General features: G+C 43.6%; 1 protein-coding gene across 5 annotated transcripts in view; it reads right to left on the reverse strand.

The window, feature by feature from the left end:
• KIAA0319 overlaps positions 1-17,848 on the reverse strand; it is a 92,735-nt gene that overhangs the window by 52,723 nt on the left and 22,164 nt on the right. For 2 of the 5 annotated variants that reach the window (XM_082415160.1, XM_082415158.1), the window contains exons 2-4: positions 11,226-11,385; positions 5,327-6,075; positions 2,386-2,578 (exon numbers count right to left, since the gene is read on the reverse strand). In XM_082415160.1, the coding sequence (XP_082271286.1) occupies positions 2,386-2,578; positions 5,327-6,075; positions 11,226-11,280 (997 nt within the window). In that variant the 5' untranslated portion in view covers positions 11,281-11,385. Of the gene's footprint in view, positions 1-2,385; positions 2,579-5,326; positions 11,187-11,225; positions 17,627-17,848 lie in introns of those variants that run through there. The other 3 variants (XM_082415159.1, XR_014251302.1, XM_082415161.1) reach the window with 3 other exon arrangements.

Consider the following 17,848-nt stretch of genomic DNA (forward strand, 5'->3'; position numbering starts at 1 on the left):
AACTCAAGCAGCAGGCACATCCAGTCTCATCAGAAGCACCTAGTCACTAAATCAGCATTCAGAACAATGCTTGCTTCCTTGCTCTATAACCAGGATTATATTGATACGTTCAACTGGCTTGACTCAACTGGACGTTAGTCTCCCTTGTAAAATACAGTTGAGATACGTCAAGATATCACATAGAGAAAAGCAAAGATTTAAAAAAAACCTGAGTGCTCTCTAGAGGTCCCAGCTGCTTGGAGATGTTAGATGGAGATGTGGCTCATTTAAATCTACTTCTCTCAGTCTGTACTCAGTCCCTCGAGTGCCTTCCTAGACCGGCTGCAGAGGCTTGGCTGCCCTCTCTGGCTCTTCTTCCCTGTCACTTTCACTGACTCTTTTCAAGAAAAATCAGCAATTGTGGACCTAAAAGGGATATTGGTCCAAACCCATCATTTTACAGATAAAGAAATTGAGCCCTGGAGAGGCAATATAAGTTGCTTGAGGCTATGTGGATCATTAGTAATAGATCCACCAATATCTAACTAATTTAAATGTATTTATTTCAACAGCCACTTATCTACAAGACTAACCTCTGATAGGCTCTGTTCCAAGGACTTGAAGATTATCAATTCATTTCATCCTCTAACTACTTTATGCAATAGGTGCTACTAGAACTCAAGGATGCTAATTCCCAGGCCAGTTTCCTTTTCCATATACTATACAGCTCCTCCACCATTGTCCTTCTCTCTACTGAGGCTCAGGATCAAAGTAAATAACCAAAGAAGAGAGGGTAATCCTCAAAGTACATTACCCACAGAAAGGCTCAGGAAACATGACAAAAGTCTCTAGTAACTTCTTTAGGATTAAACCTAATGGGAGCTTTTCAATCCTCCTGTAACACACGGCCCCTTCATCACTTCTTCCAACGTGGAACCCTCTCCTCTCTCCTCCTCTCAGTCCGCGCTCTCCTCCTTCTCTACCTCTCTGTCACAGCCACTCAGTCAGCTCTACAGGCTCCTTCAGCTCTCCTGGCTCCTAATACAATGACAGCTCCAAAGTTCCACCCCTCAGGCCTCTCCCCAGCCCACCCCACGGCTCTCCCTGGAGGGCCTTCAACTATCACCTCTACACCGATGACACCTAGTCCTTTATCTTCAGCCCAACTCATCTAATTTTCAGTTCCATGTGTTCATATATCTTAGAGTCCTTTTACCTTCATCGTGACCTTCAACCGCTTACCAAATTCTAATAATTCTGCCCTTCTAATATCGCTTGAATCTGGTTCCTTCCCTCCATCCCTGCAACCACTCACTACAGTTTTAATGAATCCTCTTGCCTCAGGTCAACCCCATACTATTTTCTTGATATCAATCTGATCATTTCACTTTCCTGCTTCAAATCATTCAGGGATTCTCTCTACTCATCCAGTAAAGCACAAATTCCTTAGCACAGAACTCAGGATCCTTCAAAATACTGCCCTGCTCACCACTCTAGACTCAGACCTTGCCATTTCCACTCCGTTTACATGATCAGTGGTAGCCATACTGAACTCCTTATCGTTCTTCCCAAAATGCCACTTGAGCTCTTGTCCCTCTGTTCCCCGGCACTGGCAGTGAATGAGAAGACGGGCGGGAAGTGCCGAGCGCGGTGCCTGGCCCTGGGTAAGTGCTCAGTAAATGTAATTCTCATGACTGTTATTACACATGTCGCTCCCTCAACCCGAACAGCATGCTGACTCCATTTTTGCTGGCTCATCTGTCCTAGCATTACCACCTCTGGAAAGGCTTCTGTGGCCCCTCTGAGCCGGTCAGCCGGGCTGCTCCTTTTCTGCTCCCATAGCAGCCTCTCAAAGCACTTACTGTACTGTATCAAACCATCTGTCTGTCAGCCTCATCCTCTAGACTATAGAGTCAAGGAGGGAAAAGACAATATCTATTCATCTTTTTATTCCCAGCGCCTAGCATCATTTCTGGCACACGATAGATGCTCAAAAATGTGCCCGGGGCTTCCCTGGTGGCGCAGTGGTTGAGAATCTGCCTGCCAATGCAGGGGACACGGATTCGAGCCCTGGTCTGGGAAGATCCCACGTGCCGCGGAGCAACTAGGCCCGTGAGCCACAACTACTGAGCCTGCGCATCTGGAGCCTGTGCTCCGTAACAAGAGAGGCCGCGATAGTGAGAGGCCCGCGCACTGCGATGAAGAGTGGCCCCCGGTTGCCACAACTAGAGAAAGCCCTCGCGCAGAAACGAAGACTCAACACAGCCAAAATAAATAAATTAAAACAAACAAACAAACAAACAAAATAAAGTGCCCGGAGGGAATGAGTAAACTTTCGAAGTTGTCACTACTATATTCTATGACGTGTCTTCAGCACATGTCTTCCAGTTATATTTTTTTAATTACCTGTCCTGGGAAGAGTAGGCGCAGATACCGGTTGCTGAGATGGGGTGGACTCAGTGGGGAGGGTGCTAGTGGGAAGGGTTGAAATGCTATGCTCTGTGCTCCATGGGGTGACTGTGAGAGCTGGGCTTTTCTCCACGGTGGCTGGGCTGAACTCCAGGCTGGTTGCAGAAGGATTATGGGAAGGCATTAGGACCTAGGAGATCAATTACAAGGATAAGTTGTTATGGGGGAAAAACAAAGGTTGAACTCTTCAAGACAACACCATGTCATTGACTTTTTCAAAAATTAGATTCAGTAGCATTTGAAATACCATGTCTAACATTGCAAACCACTGGAACTCTAGACCATCTCTTTTAAATATTCTCTGCTACCTGCTAAAAATGTAAGGCAACTCTGGGTTGGAGAATCATTATAGGCAAACATACACATACAGAAAACATTCAAGATAAAAAGAGAAAATACTTAGAGTAGCAATAATTGAAGACAATCAGATAATTCAACAATGAACAGGTTTCTAGAGTAAATGATCTCTATTCATATTATCCACTGTATATAATTTATAATTTAAGATTATGGTTATAGGGTTATCCAACTTAAAGTTTTAAATTAAATATTATGTGCCAGGGGGAAATCTCACAACATGATAATAAAATGCTCTTCTGAGCTTCAACTGCCAGTGACTGGAGTTGAAGCCAGATAAGTAAACCTCAGGCTAAGAAGATAGGAGACCCAAAGGGGAAGTTGAAGTGTGAAATCCACAGAAAGAAAAGCTGTAACTCAAATGTTAACTAGAGAGGGGGGCGTTGGTATTTACTGAAAACACAGCTACTCTTTCTTGCAGTTCACTTAGCCACATAAAAGAAGGTAAAATGTGTTAATACTCAGGGATGGGGGAAAAGAACACCGTTAATCTTTGATACTTTATTTTTTAATTGAAAGTCTTAAAAATGTTTAAGACAATTACAAGGACAGAAAAATATGAAAACTTTGAAACGAAGAATACATCAAAGCAGGAAAAAAGCTGATAATCTCACTGCTTAAAAGAATGTTTAGCAAGCTTTAATGGTTGAGATTATAATGTCTAGTCAATTCAATCCCGCTTTCTTCACTTATTCTAACCTAAGCACTGATATCTTTAATAATATTTTCCTTTTTTTTAAAAAAAAATCTTAATTGGTTTATGTCCCTTTACATTCTGATTTGCTCTCTTGTATCTTGAAATACATTAAATTCTCCCATGACCTGTCCTTTTGTCACTTTACTGCCACCTGCATTCGGCTTCTCCTGATCAACACACTCACTACATCCTCACCTCGTCCTGGTGTTTCCCAGATGAGCAGTCCCTGAGCTCCCAACTACTCTCCCCACAGCTCAGCCTCCTTCTCTATCTCCCTGACCTTCTGCTGTTAGCACTTGAACCTTCCCTCTGTTTTGGGTGTGTCTGCTCTCCCAAAGGTGCCCATTCTTTTCACCTGTGTTTTTCATGGAAAGTTCTGTACAGCTTATGTTCTCTTCTTAGTATCTTGCTCCTCCTATCCAACTGATTCTCATCACTGGTGACTTTCTAGCAACCTCAGAAACTGTTGGGTCTTGAGGAAACTGTAGGGGGTCAGAATGTCACTCTAAAATATAGCACTTCGGCATGCTGATTATTCTGAATGAAAGGTACTTGAGAAACAGCCAGTGCAAGAAGGACACTCTGACCCTCCTTTGTCCCCCCTGAAAGCAAGAGACAAATCTCCCATGCAAAAGGTACCCTTCCTTTCAAGGATTATCTACAACTTAATGCAACTCAAAGAAATTTAATTGTGACTATAGGGGAAAATATGTACTTTCGTGGAAAATAAAACACTGTACCAGGAGGATAGAAGGTATCCTTATCACCGTAGAGAGGAAATTTAGGGCTGAGAAGGCTGTCGAAACAAACCTCGTGTTAAAGCAACAGGCCCCAAATAGAGTCGTTTATGTTAAGCCCCCAAACCAAGACTTAATTACAGTTTCAGCTCTCCCAAAAATGGAATCTGAAACCAGTCAATCAGGAATAAATTTGAGGTAATCTGCTTGATAAACCCCTACTACTCCTTAAAGGAAAGTAACCTTGTAATAACCAACCCACTTTTTTGCCTTATATTCCTTGTTTCCACTCCTGCCTAAAAAGGTTTTTCATTTTGTACAGCTCCTTGGAGTTCCTTTATATCTGCGATATTGAATGCTGCCTGATTTGAATGCCTTTTTGCTCAAACTCTTAAAAATGTTAATATGCTTCAGTTATTTTTTAACAGATACTTATCTTTAACAGATACTTATCTGTAACAGATACTTTGTCACCAGTTTATTACCCCAAGCCTAATCCTCTTTGGCTTGTCAATTCTTCACAGACTGTTTCTTTGTTTAAAAGATAACAAAGCCTTCCTGCTTTGGTCACCTCTCATATTTTTATGGGGTCTCCAATACATACAAAAGTAAATTTGTTTTTCTCCTGTTAATCTATGTTAGGTCAATTTAGTTATTACCCCAACCAAAAAACTTAGAAGGAAAGGAGAAAATTTTTTTCTGCTCCTATAAAACCTACCACGAGAGATTTGCAAAGCCTCTGGCTACACGCGCTGTGTATATGGGCTGGCTCCAGAAACTTCTATAAAACCTCATGCATCTGAGATACCGGTAGAGGCATCTCTAAGGAGAAGCACTAAATCATCATTAGGTGGCTGACTTGCGAAGGCAGAAGAAATAGTTGCTCTTTTAAACAGTCTGGTCATGAGCGCACAACAGAGGAAGAGGGTGTTTGGTTTGGAAGGTTCTGAGAGTCATCTTTTTAGACGATACCTTAACAGGTGCCCCCAAAAGGAAGCTTCGTGTGATGTGTGTCCTAATGAGGGCCGGGCTCTGAAAGTGAACTCAGCCCCTCCCACCCTCTCCTACACACACCAGCCACACCCACCTCTTTTCCAGAGCTGTTGCTGGATTGCTCCTGGAGCTGAAAAGTCTCTTTCTCCAGTTCCTTTCCTGAAGGTGGAGTAGTGACCAAGGGAAGCAAAAACCTTCCCCCGGGGGAGGGTTTGGGGGCCGGGGTCCATGCCGACTCATTCAGCCTGTGGAGCTCTGGGCCCTCCTGCTGCTTCTCCGCTGGTGTTGCTGGGCTGTCTCCAGCAGAGGAGTTGAAACCTCCCTTGCCACCGGCCGGCAAGCCCCAATCCGTGTACTCGGCGCTCCCTCGGGGCTCCTGCTTGCTGATGGGCTGCAAGAGGCTCTGCTCCAGTTCTCTGTAGTCATCTGAGTACTCAGACGTCTCCTCCAGACCCCGATCTTTGCCCAGGAAGGCCAAGTCCTTTCTGATATCCTCGGGTGAGTCCCCCCAGATTCCTGACGGGGAACCCCTGTTCAGCATCACCTCCCCGTAGTCCAGCAGCTGTGCGGGCCTCTGGGCAGGCCTGAGCACAAAGGTCAGGTAAGACCTGATGGAGCCCATCTTTTTGGGCTCGCAGTTCTCTTTGTGAGGGCAGCTCACCAGGTAGCAGCGGCCCTCAAACCACCAGGCCAGGTCACAGCTGTACAGGTCACAGCAGGCGGATGTGCAGTCTACCACGGGGGTGGTTTGAGGCACTGGCATGATTTTGCTAGTTTCCAAGTTAGGAGAAATGATGGCATTGGAATACGTCCTCCCCTCACTGCACTGCGTACAGGCACAACCTACAAACACGCAGTCTCCAATGAGGAAGCGAGGCATATCACTTCTGGCAAGCAAATAAACCACCAGCATCTCCTATAGAAAGTCCACTGCTTTAGAGCCCATCCATCAACAGCCCCATCCATACATCTGTCCTCCCATCCTTTCACCCCCATCCATCCATCCATAGATTCTTCCACCCGTCCAACTAACCGTCCATCCTCTCTCTTTATATAATGTTACTCCACTTAGCGAAGAGAGGCATTCTTTCCTACGTGTGTATTGCTTTTACACTATAATATTTTGCTCCTCACCCAAAACCCAGCTATAAAGGTTTACTTTAGGAACAATGTCATGTTGTTGTTAATTGAATTTTTAAACATCTTAGGTTATTCTGATGATAGATCAATTCTGATGACATATCAAAGGAGAGAAAAACTTGTCCTAAATATAGGTCTATAACAACTAGCTTTAAGCACATTCTGAACCATGAACTACAAATGTTGCCCATTGGCAAATACAGCAGGCGGGAGAGTAGTGCTACGTAAGTGTGATCTGCAGACACAGTGGAGCAGGCCGCAAACTCTGGGACCAGTCCATAAAGAATAAGGGCACCTGGGGCTCTTAGAAACCTCTGTAGCAACGTGTCACTCCCTGACATCCAAGGACAAAAATCACTTTTCTGCTTTTTTGTTTATTTTGTAAAACAAAGAATGCGGCCCACCGTCCAGTTCTACAAGGATGAAGTCATTACCCCCCCGCAGTCACTGACAGTACACCCAGAAATGAATGCAGGATGAGAAACAGGATAAGGCGCTCTGTGCTTTGGAAAGACAGGCCCCATAGATAGTTAGATGCATATCTTAGGAAGAATTTTAATGAGCCCAGATTCTTGTATCTTCCCATACACAGAGAAACACTAAAATCATCAGCTGAGATATCTGTTCCTTGTGACTAGCAGTAATTGTTTACTAAAATGTGTGCTTGACTGCACGTATTCTGTAGCCCCAAATCATATATATATGGGCTTCTCCTCCTATCTCTTCAGAACAGTTCCCTTAGAGCTACTGAGAGACTGTTTCCTGGGCTATAGTCTTCAGGAAGGTCCCTGAATAAAACTGAAACCCACAACTTTTACACTGTGCATTTTGCTTTCAGTAGAAATTGTTTGTTGATTTTTTACCAAAGAATCTGTCGGTGGTAGACTGGAAATAAAAACAAATCGGTCCCTCTTCACATATAGTTTGATGAGCACTGTTGTGCTGCAGAACTCAGAACAGCAAAGGATCTGTTTTCTAGTGAGGGCTCATCACTGATCATTCTCTTAATAACTGTTACATTTTTCATAATGACAGTCAGAGATTACTTCTAACTGGAGGTAAGAGAAATGGTTAAATACAGTATAAGAATCATCTTATTTTTTTTTTACCTGTATACATATCATCATTGTTATAAATTTTTAAGAATCATTCAATAACTAACACTGACTCTACAGGAAAGTCTAATTGGTCCAATTCAATAAGAATTAGATATAATAAATATACATCTTTCCCAATGAATAAGCTAGCAACAAACCACTTTAATTCAATTGAAATGACATTTTCTCAAACCAAATCTACTTTTTAAAAAAATCACCTTAATAGTTTTAGCCTTTTATTTTCTAAAGAAACGCTTAGTCTCAGATACGGAGAGGGGGAAAAAAAATAATTCTGCTGAACATAACAAAATAGCATTTCTAATTGAGGCCAAGAGACGATGAAGCGTATAAAATAGGCAGGTAATCTCCAACTCCCAGCTCTACTCTCAAAAATAGTGTCCTTATTTGTAAAGCTATCACTACATTCCTTTAAATGAAGGGGACTTTAAATGAAGACTCAAACTAGAAATTTCTTTCAAACACAAATGGCAGGATATATTTTATTTCCCTTGAACAACTGTTGGGTCCTCTCCTTTTGGGCAATATGATTCATAAGAACTATCATGTTTCATTTCTGGCTCTGGCCACCAGAAGCTTAAAAGCCAACTTATAAAACTGTGTCACAGAAACCATTATACAAGGAAAAGGCTGTGATCCTGGAATAAGCAAATTGTTACATGTGGGTGAGAAGCATGGCAGGAACCTTCAACACAAAGCTTAAAGCAGTTTTCCATCAGGTTGAAGGTGGAGATCGCCACTTATTGGGTTGGCCAAAAAGTTCGTTTGGTTTTTTTCCATAAGATGGCTGTAGTAGCACTTAGTTGTCTTTAACTTCATTTGAAACAATTTTGTTAGATTCAGTTGTGACAGCTGTCATATCAGCGTGCATTTTAAAAAATCTTATCAAAATTGGTGAATTTTTGTGTAGCCATTTTAATATTGAAGATGGAAGAAAAAAGCAACATTTTTGGCATATTATGCTTTATTATTTCAAGAAAGGTAAAAATGCAACTGAAACACATAAAAAGATTTGTGCAGTGCATGGAGAAGGTGCTGTGACTGACTGAACGTGTCAAAAGTGGTTTGCTAAGTTTCGTGCTGGAGATTTCTCACTGGATGTTGCTCCACAGTCGGGTAGACCAGTTGAAGTTGATAGCAGTCAAATTAAGACATTAATTGAGAACAATCAATGTTATACCACGCAGGAGATAGCTGACATACTCAAAATATCCAAATCAAGCGTTGAAAATCATTTGTACCAGCTTGGTTATGCTCATTGCTTTGATGTTTGGGTTCCACAGAAGTTAAGTGAAAGAAACCTTCTTGACCGTATTTCTGCAGGTGATTCTCTACTAAAACGTAACGAAAACATTCCATTTTTTAAAACAAATTGTGACGGACGATGAGAAGTGGATACTGTACAATAATGTGGAACAGAAGAGATCGTGGGGCAAGCGAAATGAACCACCGCCAACCCCACCAAATGCTGGTCTTCATCCAAAGTAGGTGATGTTGTGTATATGGTGGGATTGGAAGGGAGTCCTCTATTATGAGCTCCTTCCAGAAAACCAAACGATTAATTCCAACAAGTACTGCTCCCAATTAGACCAACTGAAAGCAGCACTCCATGAAAGAGTCTGGAATTAGTCAACAGAAAACGCATAATCTTCCATGAGGATAACGCAAGACCGCATGTTTCTTGGATGACCAGGCAAAAACTGTTACAGCTTACCTGGGAAGTTCTGATTCATCCACCATATTCACCAGACATTGCAACTTCGGATTTCCATTTATTTCATTCTTTACAAAATTCTCTTAACAGAAAAAATTTCAATTCCCTGGAAGACTGTAAAAGGCACCTGGAACAGTTCTTTGCTCAAAAAAATAAAAAGTTTTGGGAAGATGGAATTATGAAGTTGCCTGAAAAATGGCAAAAGGTAGTGGAACAAAATGGTGAATACGTTGTTCAATAAAGTTCTTGGTGAAAATGAAAAATGTGTCTTTTATTTTTACTTAAAACCCAAAGGAACTTTTTGGCCAACCCAATACCTCTGGGACAGATCATCATTTTGTTCTGCAAAAAATCACCTGAGGACTTCCCTGGTGGCGCAGTGGTTAAGAATCTGCCTGCCAATGCAGGGGACACGGGTTCGAGCCCTGGTCTGGGAAGATCCCACATGCCGCGGAGCAACTAAGCCCATGCGCCACAACTACTGAGCCTGTGCTCTAGAGCCTGTGAGCCACAACTACTGAGCACATGTGCCACAACTACAGAAGCCCGTGTGCCTAGAGCCTGTGCTCTGCAACAAGAGAAGCCACCGCAACGAGAAGCCCGTGCACCGCAACGATGAGTAGCCCCCGCTCGCTGCAACTAGAGAAAAGCCCGCACACAGCAACAAAGACCCAACGCAGCCAAAAATAAATAAATAAATAAATAAATAAATAAATTTATTAAAAAAATAAAAATCACCTGAATGGGCTGTTTAGATATACATACCATAAGCAGAGATCTGAACACTAAATAAAGAAGTTTGAAAAGGTGGGTTTCCCAACAACTAAACCATTCTCCCTTTGGGCCAAGTTGCCATAATTACTTTAGAATCTATTAGACTCACTAAAGAACGTTCTTGAAGAGACCGGAAACACTCACATGTTTGTCCCCTCTACAAATTGCCAGCCCAATCCATGAACACAGTAGGCACTCCATGATTGTTGACAAATCAATAAAATCATCGGTTAGCATCTTGTCAAAGGTAAAGAGGATAGAGAGAAAAGACAGACAAACCCTAAATAACATTATTTGCGCTCAGTAACTCAGGAACTTTGAATTAATGAAAAACACCTCATAAGAAAAAGACAAAAAGCAGTGAAAAAGTGGGGATTTGAGAGACAGAGAGAGAGAAAAGAGGGCTCAAACATTAACAACAGCAGTTTCCAGAGTATAGAGTACACTAAGTGTGGAATAAAGGAACATCTTGCCTTGCATGCTAAGCAGTGGTGAGTTTAATAGATGGACGGATGGCGTGGGGAGAGTAATCTGCGGGAAATGATAGGGCTTTCCCGATTGTAGTTATTTCCTGAAGTGGCCATTGTATGATCTAAAACTGTGCTTATAAAAATTTAGATGCTTCAGACTCCTGAGTCACACGCACTAGAAGTTCTGATTCAGTAGGTCTGGACGGGGCCCAGGAAACCACATTTTAACAAGGGTCACTCTCAGGGAAGCCTCAGCATGGTTTTACCATACTTGGACAAACCCCGGATATAAAACCAGTTTCCTTGGCCATATCGCCATCCTCAATCTTTGGTAAGTTCAAAGGGGCTTGGCTGGCTTGGCTGGCGTAGTTGGGGCATGAATCATCAGAATTGATGCTCACCAATGATTTTATGCCATGGTGTGTCCACAATAAGCAAACAGACTATATGAAAATAAAGATTTACGATAAGAAAAAAAGTCTGTCATTTGCTTTCCAAGAAAGATCTACTATGCAATTCTTTTAAATAAATACATGAAGTTTTCCTAGTATATATGAAATGTGATTTTATTTTCCCCAAAATAGTCATGATAAAAAATTTAAATGCCTGTTTCCAGAAACCACTTATGCATGAGGTCTGCCTTTTCATACGTGAAATAAGTCTATTGGAAAGCAAGCACACAGCACCTTCATCTCCTCAGGTTGATCTGAGTTACTTAAGCCAAAGAGAGGAAGTCCAAGTGTGATGTCCGGTGGTGTCTCCAGGGTAACGGTTTCCTACCTGTAAGGGTCACCAGCAGCAGCAATGAAGAGAGCGCACCTGTGGGGGGAGCCATTTTGCCTCACACGGTGGGTAGAAGCAGGCTTCTGAGATGGCCCTGAGAGGTCTTTGGTGCAGGCTTCCTTTGATGTTTCTTAGGAGCCAGATTCGGCCTCAAGAACTTCAAAGGAAAAACAGAAAAGAGACAGGAAGGAAGAAAAGAACAGGTAAATGCAGAAACATACAAAGTTATTTCTATTATCTATTCATGGCAATGGGAAGCCTGTCTTGTTTACATCCCAGGGCCATAGTGGGGTTCAGGGCGGGTCACGCCAAGATGTGCCACTTTGGCATGTGGATTATTTCAAGCTGGAACCAGTCAAGGTCTAAAGGATTCAGGAAGAATCTTTGACCTTCCCCCTAACTGCCCAAAAGGATTTAGATAGAAGACCTGTTCCAGGAAGGGACCTCTCACCATAAATAAATACAGTATAATGTGAACTGGGTGTGGTAGACAGGGAGGAACCTAGCAAAGTCTGTTTGTTAAAATTCCTCTCTGCGTTCTTCTGTCTCTGTATGATGCAGCAAACATTTGTTTACCAAACATGTGCTCTTTTTCATCTTCCTATGAATTGCCTTCCTTCCCTTTGAAGTCCCAGACCCCTATCCCCTTCTCCTTGGTCCAGGATGACATATATACCTCATTTTACTGACTCTCATTTTACCTGGAATCTCTCACATTATGTGGATTTCTTGTACATAAGCAATTAAATTTGGTTTTCTCTTGTTAATCTGCCTTATGTCATTTTAATTATTTGACCAGCCAAAAGGACCAAGAGGGGAAGGGGGAAATTTCCCCCACCCTGACAACCATATCTCAGGCAAACCATCCACTGAAGTTTGTTCAAATAGCAAGTACAGTTCCTAAGAAGGGGCAAAGGGTTTCTCATGCTTTCTCCCTTTATAAGCCAAACCTAGGGAATGAAATAGAATCAATCATACTACTATATTTCATCAATTCTAACATGTAAATATTTTCATGCTTTACCATCTCTGAAATTGGGATGTCTTAAGTTGGCCAAACACTGGGCAGAAGATAATGCCATTGCTTGTACACACATGTGGACTATGCAGAACTGGTGTCAGAGGCTTGAAAGAAGGCGATGTGAAGCACTCCTTTCAGAACTGCTGCATCCCCAGTGCTCATGACGACACAGAGGCAAAATTGTGCAGAAAATACACAGACCTCACTAAATGTCTTGACAAGTGATTCAGCAGAAATGGACAAATATTGTCAGGAAATTTAAACATACCTTAATGTATATTCACTTATATTTCCTTTTTATATATGCACAAGAAAGACTCAGGATAAAAATCTGCCGAAGCAACCCCCAAAAATCTCTTTCAATGTGTAGAAATAGTTTACAGGATAAGAAAGTGATGTGCTATGGTATAACTGACAGGATTTCTTTCTTCCTTCATGGTGTTTAAAATAATGATGGCTCTTCCAATCATTAGCATCTTAGATTCAATGAACTTGAGTAATATTAGCATTTTATTTTTGCCTGGCACCTTCTTCAATGTGATCTTCACAACAACCCAGGCAAAATATTATAATCTATGCTTTCGATAGCATGAAGATGATGAAATTGACACTCAAAAAAGTTCACTGATTTGCTCAAGGCTGAAGAAGAACCAGTACGAGGAGGTCTGGACTCCAAGTATTTGTTATTTCAGATACGTAACAAGGCTTCCAGGAGTAAGCACACCTAGATAAGGGCTTCCTAGTGAGTGTGCCAGAGCCTTGCTGTGAGTTACAAGTTGGTATGTTACGGTGAACTAGAGTTTAGTCCCAGTGCACACCACTCTCTCCCCGCCCATTCCTTGTTCCCTCCCCACCCACACAGCTTACACTTGTTCTTTTAGGAGAGAACAAGACTCATCACCTTCCCTCTTCCCGCCCCCTTTCCAGAAGCACCTCAGTACATTTAGGAATTCACACGTGAACTAGGGATGACAAGGAGTGGGACACCCCAGCAGAGGCCTCCCAGCTAGTCATTTAAGAATGACGTGGAGAATTCCTTAACAGACAGGGTCTTCCTCCCGTTATAGTAGCTGAAAATGCCACATCCTCGCTTTCATGACATCCTCTGCACCCAAAGTGCTGTCCTGGAACAACCAGACGCCCTCAGAAACTGGTGACTTGAGGTTACAGGGAGTGCAAGATTCCACCCAGTGTCGTGGTGGTGGAAGTGTCATACAGTAACATTTAATTTCCAGAGGAGCAGCAGAAGTGATTCCAGGCTTGTGCTGAGACCCCAGCATTAGCACCGCCGGCCCTGCAGGTGAGATGTCGGTGCCCAGTGACAACAGCGTAGCATCTTCCTTGGACTAGGTCTGTCCCATTCCTGGCTGTGTAGTTTCCAGCCTTGTTTTCCCAGTTCCCCAGAAACTAATGTTGTTTAAATAAATTCCTTATATTGCAGAAATTAGCCAGAGTTTTTTTTTTTTTTTTGGATACCCTGTGTTCAAACACAATGACAAAGATCCACCAGAGACACAAATTTCCATTTTGCTATGGTTACAACCAGAAAAACTATGATCACTGGAGAAAGACTGGAAGGGACTCAGTCTTGGGTTCACACACTGAACAGTACTTAGGTTCATACATTGAAGTTCGGGTGATTTTTTTTCCTCTTTACCAATATATTGTGTATTTTTCCATATATATGTTATTAAAGTACACAAAATTGGGGGGGGGGGAAATGATGTGGTAATCTAGGGGAGGTGAGGGGTATCAAATGACAAAACAAACAATTTAGTGATGAGTTGGCTGTCCTTTATTCAAGGGAAAACCATCCACGGATTGGGAGAGTACAGGATGTCATAAGCAGTGGACCACTCCTCCTGAGGGATTTTGGGCAAGAGTGAGTTTTACAGAACATTAGAAGTGGCAACGTGGAAACAGGGCATGACTGGCTAGGAGGTCGGGGATTTCCTTACAAGGCAAGCAGGTCCTACTTTCTAGGGTAAGGTGAGCTAGCTAAGCGGAGCTGCAGGATTGCGATTGGTGTATCTGAGGGTTCCTTGACAGGCGTTTCCCATAAGTGCAGCTTGAGGCAGGAGATAGATGGGCCCCAGGCTGAGCAGCTGGAGATGATAGCAGGATCGGAAGAGGAGCTGAGTCCTGCCCAGATAAGAGATAAAGAGACCACATATTCCTCATTCTGGAGGTCAAGGAGACCTTCCTGACTACACATGTGCAGAAAGGCTCCTCGGGGGGCCAAAAGGGAGGGGTCGCCACCCCATAATAGGTGATGTCAACCTTTCCACAGGCCTCTGAGCTGGAATCCATCTTGGCTAAGAGATGCAGACGCACACAGGGGAGGACCCTGAGTTATAACCAAATACGGACTCAGAGCCAGGCAAAGCAAGATGACTGGCCAGAGGAAACCCAGAAGAAATGCCCTATATAAGTGATTTAAACTACCACGAAGGCACAACTGTCTCTCTGAGCCCGCCCATGTGTGTCTATTCACATGTACTTTTTTTTTTCCTCCTAATAAACACTTTACTTGTTTCACTACTTTCCATCCCTTTGTTGAAATTCATTTCTACAAAGTAGACAAGCCAGGGCCTTGTCACTGGTCACTGGCCCTCACGGTCTAGTGGTGAGGATTCAGCGCTCTCACTGCCGTGGCCTGGCTTCAGTCTCTGGTCGGGGAACTGAGATCCTGCTTCAAGCCGCTGCTGGCCACGGCCGCCTGAGATCAGGCTGACCGTGGTTTAGATGTGTGATGTGGACCGGGTCACGGGGGCAGCTTCCACTTTGTAGGTCCTGATAGGTGAATTAGCTTTATCAGAGGCAACCAGAAAGAACAAGGAGCCTATTAAAACAGTCAAACCCAGCATCCTGTGAGGAGGGCTTGGGAACCGCTGGACCTTGCTTTGAGTCTTCCTCAAGAAACAACTCAAATCCCAAGAAGGCCTCCCACTGAACTGCACTGGTGGCTCTGTGGCTGACCACTTGGAACAAGGTTGCCGCCCAGCCTGCAAGCATCAGTGCCCGGGGGGAGGTCAAAAGAGGCCTCCAGGGGGTCTGTGTTATTGAGCCGAGTTAGGTCAAGAGACTGGAAAGGAACCAGAGTGAAGGTGACCGAAGGTAAATTCAGGAGGCGGGTATAACATTTCTCTGTGTCAGGATAACAGGGGCCATCAGAACATGAGTTTCCAATAAGGTAAAGGGGAGAATGTGAACGTTCAGTAAGCGTCCCATAAGCTTCATGCCTAACAACCCAGAGAGGGACCACCTGCTGGTGCAAACAGTTTGCCACTAATAACTTCCTTGCCCTGCAGCAAGGAAGTGTGGTTTGGGATGGGAAGTGGATAGAAGAAAAGATTGGCCATCTCCTGTCTGCAGTAATTGACCACGCCCTACCTAAAAGGCAGGAGAAGAGCAACTGGCCCTCCTGTGATGGCTTTCAGCCAGCTGCCAAGACACTGCCCACAGTAGCAAAGGTGCTGTCAGTCGGGGGCAGTTGGTCAGGAACCCCACGGATAAAGACTGGGCCCATGCCATACCACAGGGTACCTTCAGCCGAATTAAGAAAAGGTGCACCTCTGGGCAGACACTGCTCCAAAGGCACACAGCCCGGTAAATGGGCTGTGGGCCAGGTTTACAAACCCTTGACCCTTTGGCAGACGCCCTTGTGCAATGTACCTTCACAAACATATTGTACCTGGAAAGCTCTGGAAAGCAGTTATCTTAGTGCAAACTTACAGTGCTCAGCAACAAAAGCATTTCCTATTCTCAACATCATCTGTAAGGTTCCTTTATTCAGTACATTAATATAAGCAAACAATGGATCTCCATTTCCTCAACATTAAAAGGCGTACGGACTTCATGTTATCAAAAATCTTTTTAGCTCTAAGTTTACAGGGGCTTTTTTTTTTTAAAGATTTTTTTGATGTGGACTATGTTTCGAGTGTTTATCGAATTTGTCACAACATTGCCTCTGCTTTATGTTTTGGCTCTTTGGCCGTGAGGCATGTGGGATTCCAGCTCCCCAACCAGGGGTCGAACCCACACCCCCCGCATTGGAAGGCAAAGTCCCAGCCACAGGACCGCCAGGGAAGTCCCTAGGTTTTGTTTTTTTTTAAATACATATAGAACAGGGGTCCCCAAACCCCAGGCCGTGGACTGGTACAGGTCCACAGCCTGTTAGGTACCAGGCCGCACAGCAGGAGGTGAGCGGTGGGCGAGCGAGGGAAGCTTCATCTGCCACTGCCCATCACTCCCCATCGCTCACATTACCACCTGAACCATCCACCACCCTCCCCCCCATCCATGGAAAAACCGCCTTCCACAAAACCAGTCCCTGGTGCCGAAAAGGTTGGGGATCGCTGATATAGAGTACCTCATGAGTTAAATCACGTTTTGACATATATTTTCCCTTCTGATCCTGATAATAACTCTCTCTGAGGTAGGAGTTCTTATTATTCCCCTTTTACACGAAAGGAAACGGAGTTTTAGAGTCAGTCTTGAGACTCTGGACCTCAGACTTGCCCTGTAGCTGCCCCAGTCCTCCTCTATGGTTCTTGGAAGTAAGAGCATTCTGCTCTGGGTTACTTAAGAAGACCTCCCCTCTTTCCTTATTATTCAATCTCTGAATTGCCTGATTCTCTTGACAGAATCATGCCCTCTCCTGCTGCTTGCCTCTGCCCACCTTCCCGTTGTTTCATGTTCTCATTAAAGGGAAAGAAGAATATTAAAGAATTCACATAGAAAGCCTCACTAGCTTCCTAAAAATTTCAATCAAAGATAGAGCTGAATCTGAGCGGTAAAATAGGGCTTTTAAAATAAGGCTTAACAAGTTCAAAACGTTATAAATAGTACAGATGCATAGATCCTTACATAAACTCTTCATGGATCAACTTTATACACGTGAAGATCTGAAAGAAATGCCCCTCCCAAGGTGAAAGTAATTTTTTTCTCCCTTCTGATGATTTTTTTTCTCTTCCTTTTTTCCTTCCTCTCTTATCTGTATTTTCTATTTTTTTAATACAATGAATACATCTTACCTTTGTATTAATAAAATACAATTATATTTTCATTTTTAAAGAAGGCTTAGGTATTCTGCCATGGTTGTTCTAACATAGCATTTAAAAAAAAAAAAATTACTAGGGCTTCCCTGGTGGCGCAGTGGTTGAGAACCTGCCTGCCAATACAGGGGACACGGGTTCAAGCCCTGGTCTGGGAAGATCCCACATGCCGCGGAGCAACTGGGCCCGTGAGCCACAACTACTGAGCCTGCGCGTCTGGAGAGAGGCCGCGACAGTGAGAGGCCCGTGCACCGCGATGAAGGGTGGCCCCCGCTCGCTGCAACCAGAGAAAGCCCTCGCACAGAAACGAAGACCCAACACAGCCAAACTGCTGATATTTCTGGCCTAATCTTGTTCTTGAACATCACCCCATCTCTGAGCTTCCTGTCATCCGTGACCATCCTGGAAGCCTCACCCCAACTGGTCTTTCTCTTTGGATGATGGTGATGACATCACTGACTCAGAGATGACGTAAGGCTCAGGGATGGTGTTAGAGAGCGAATGAGCCCTAAGAATGGGCTGAGCTCCGAGAAGAGCAAAGC

The sequence above is a fragment of the Balaenoptera physalus genome (assembly GCF_965194825.1).
Source record: "Balaenoptera physalus genome assembly, chromosome: 11".
Classification (NCBI taxonomy): domain Eukaryota; kingdom Metazoa; phylum Chordata; class Mammalia; order Artiodactyla; family Balaenopteridae; genus Balaenoptera; species Balaenoptera physalus.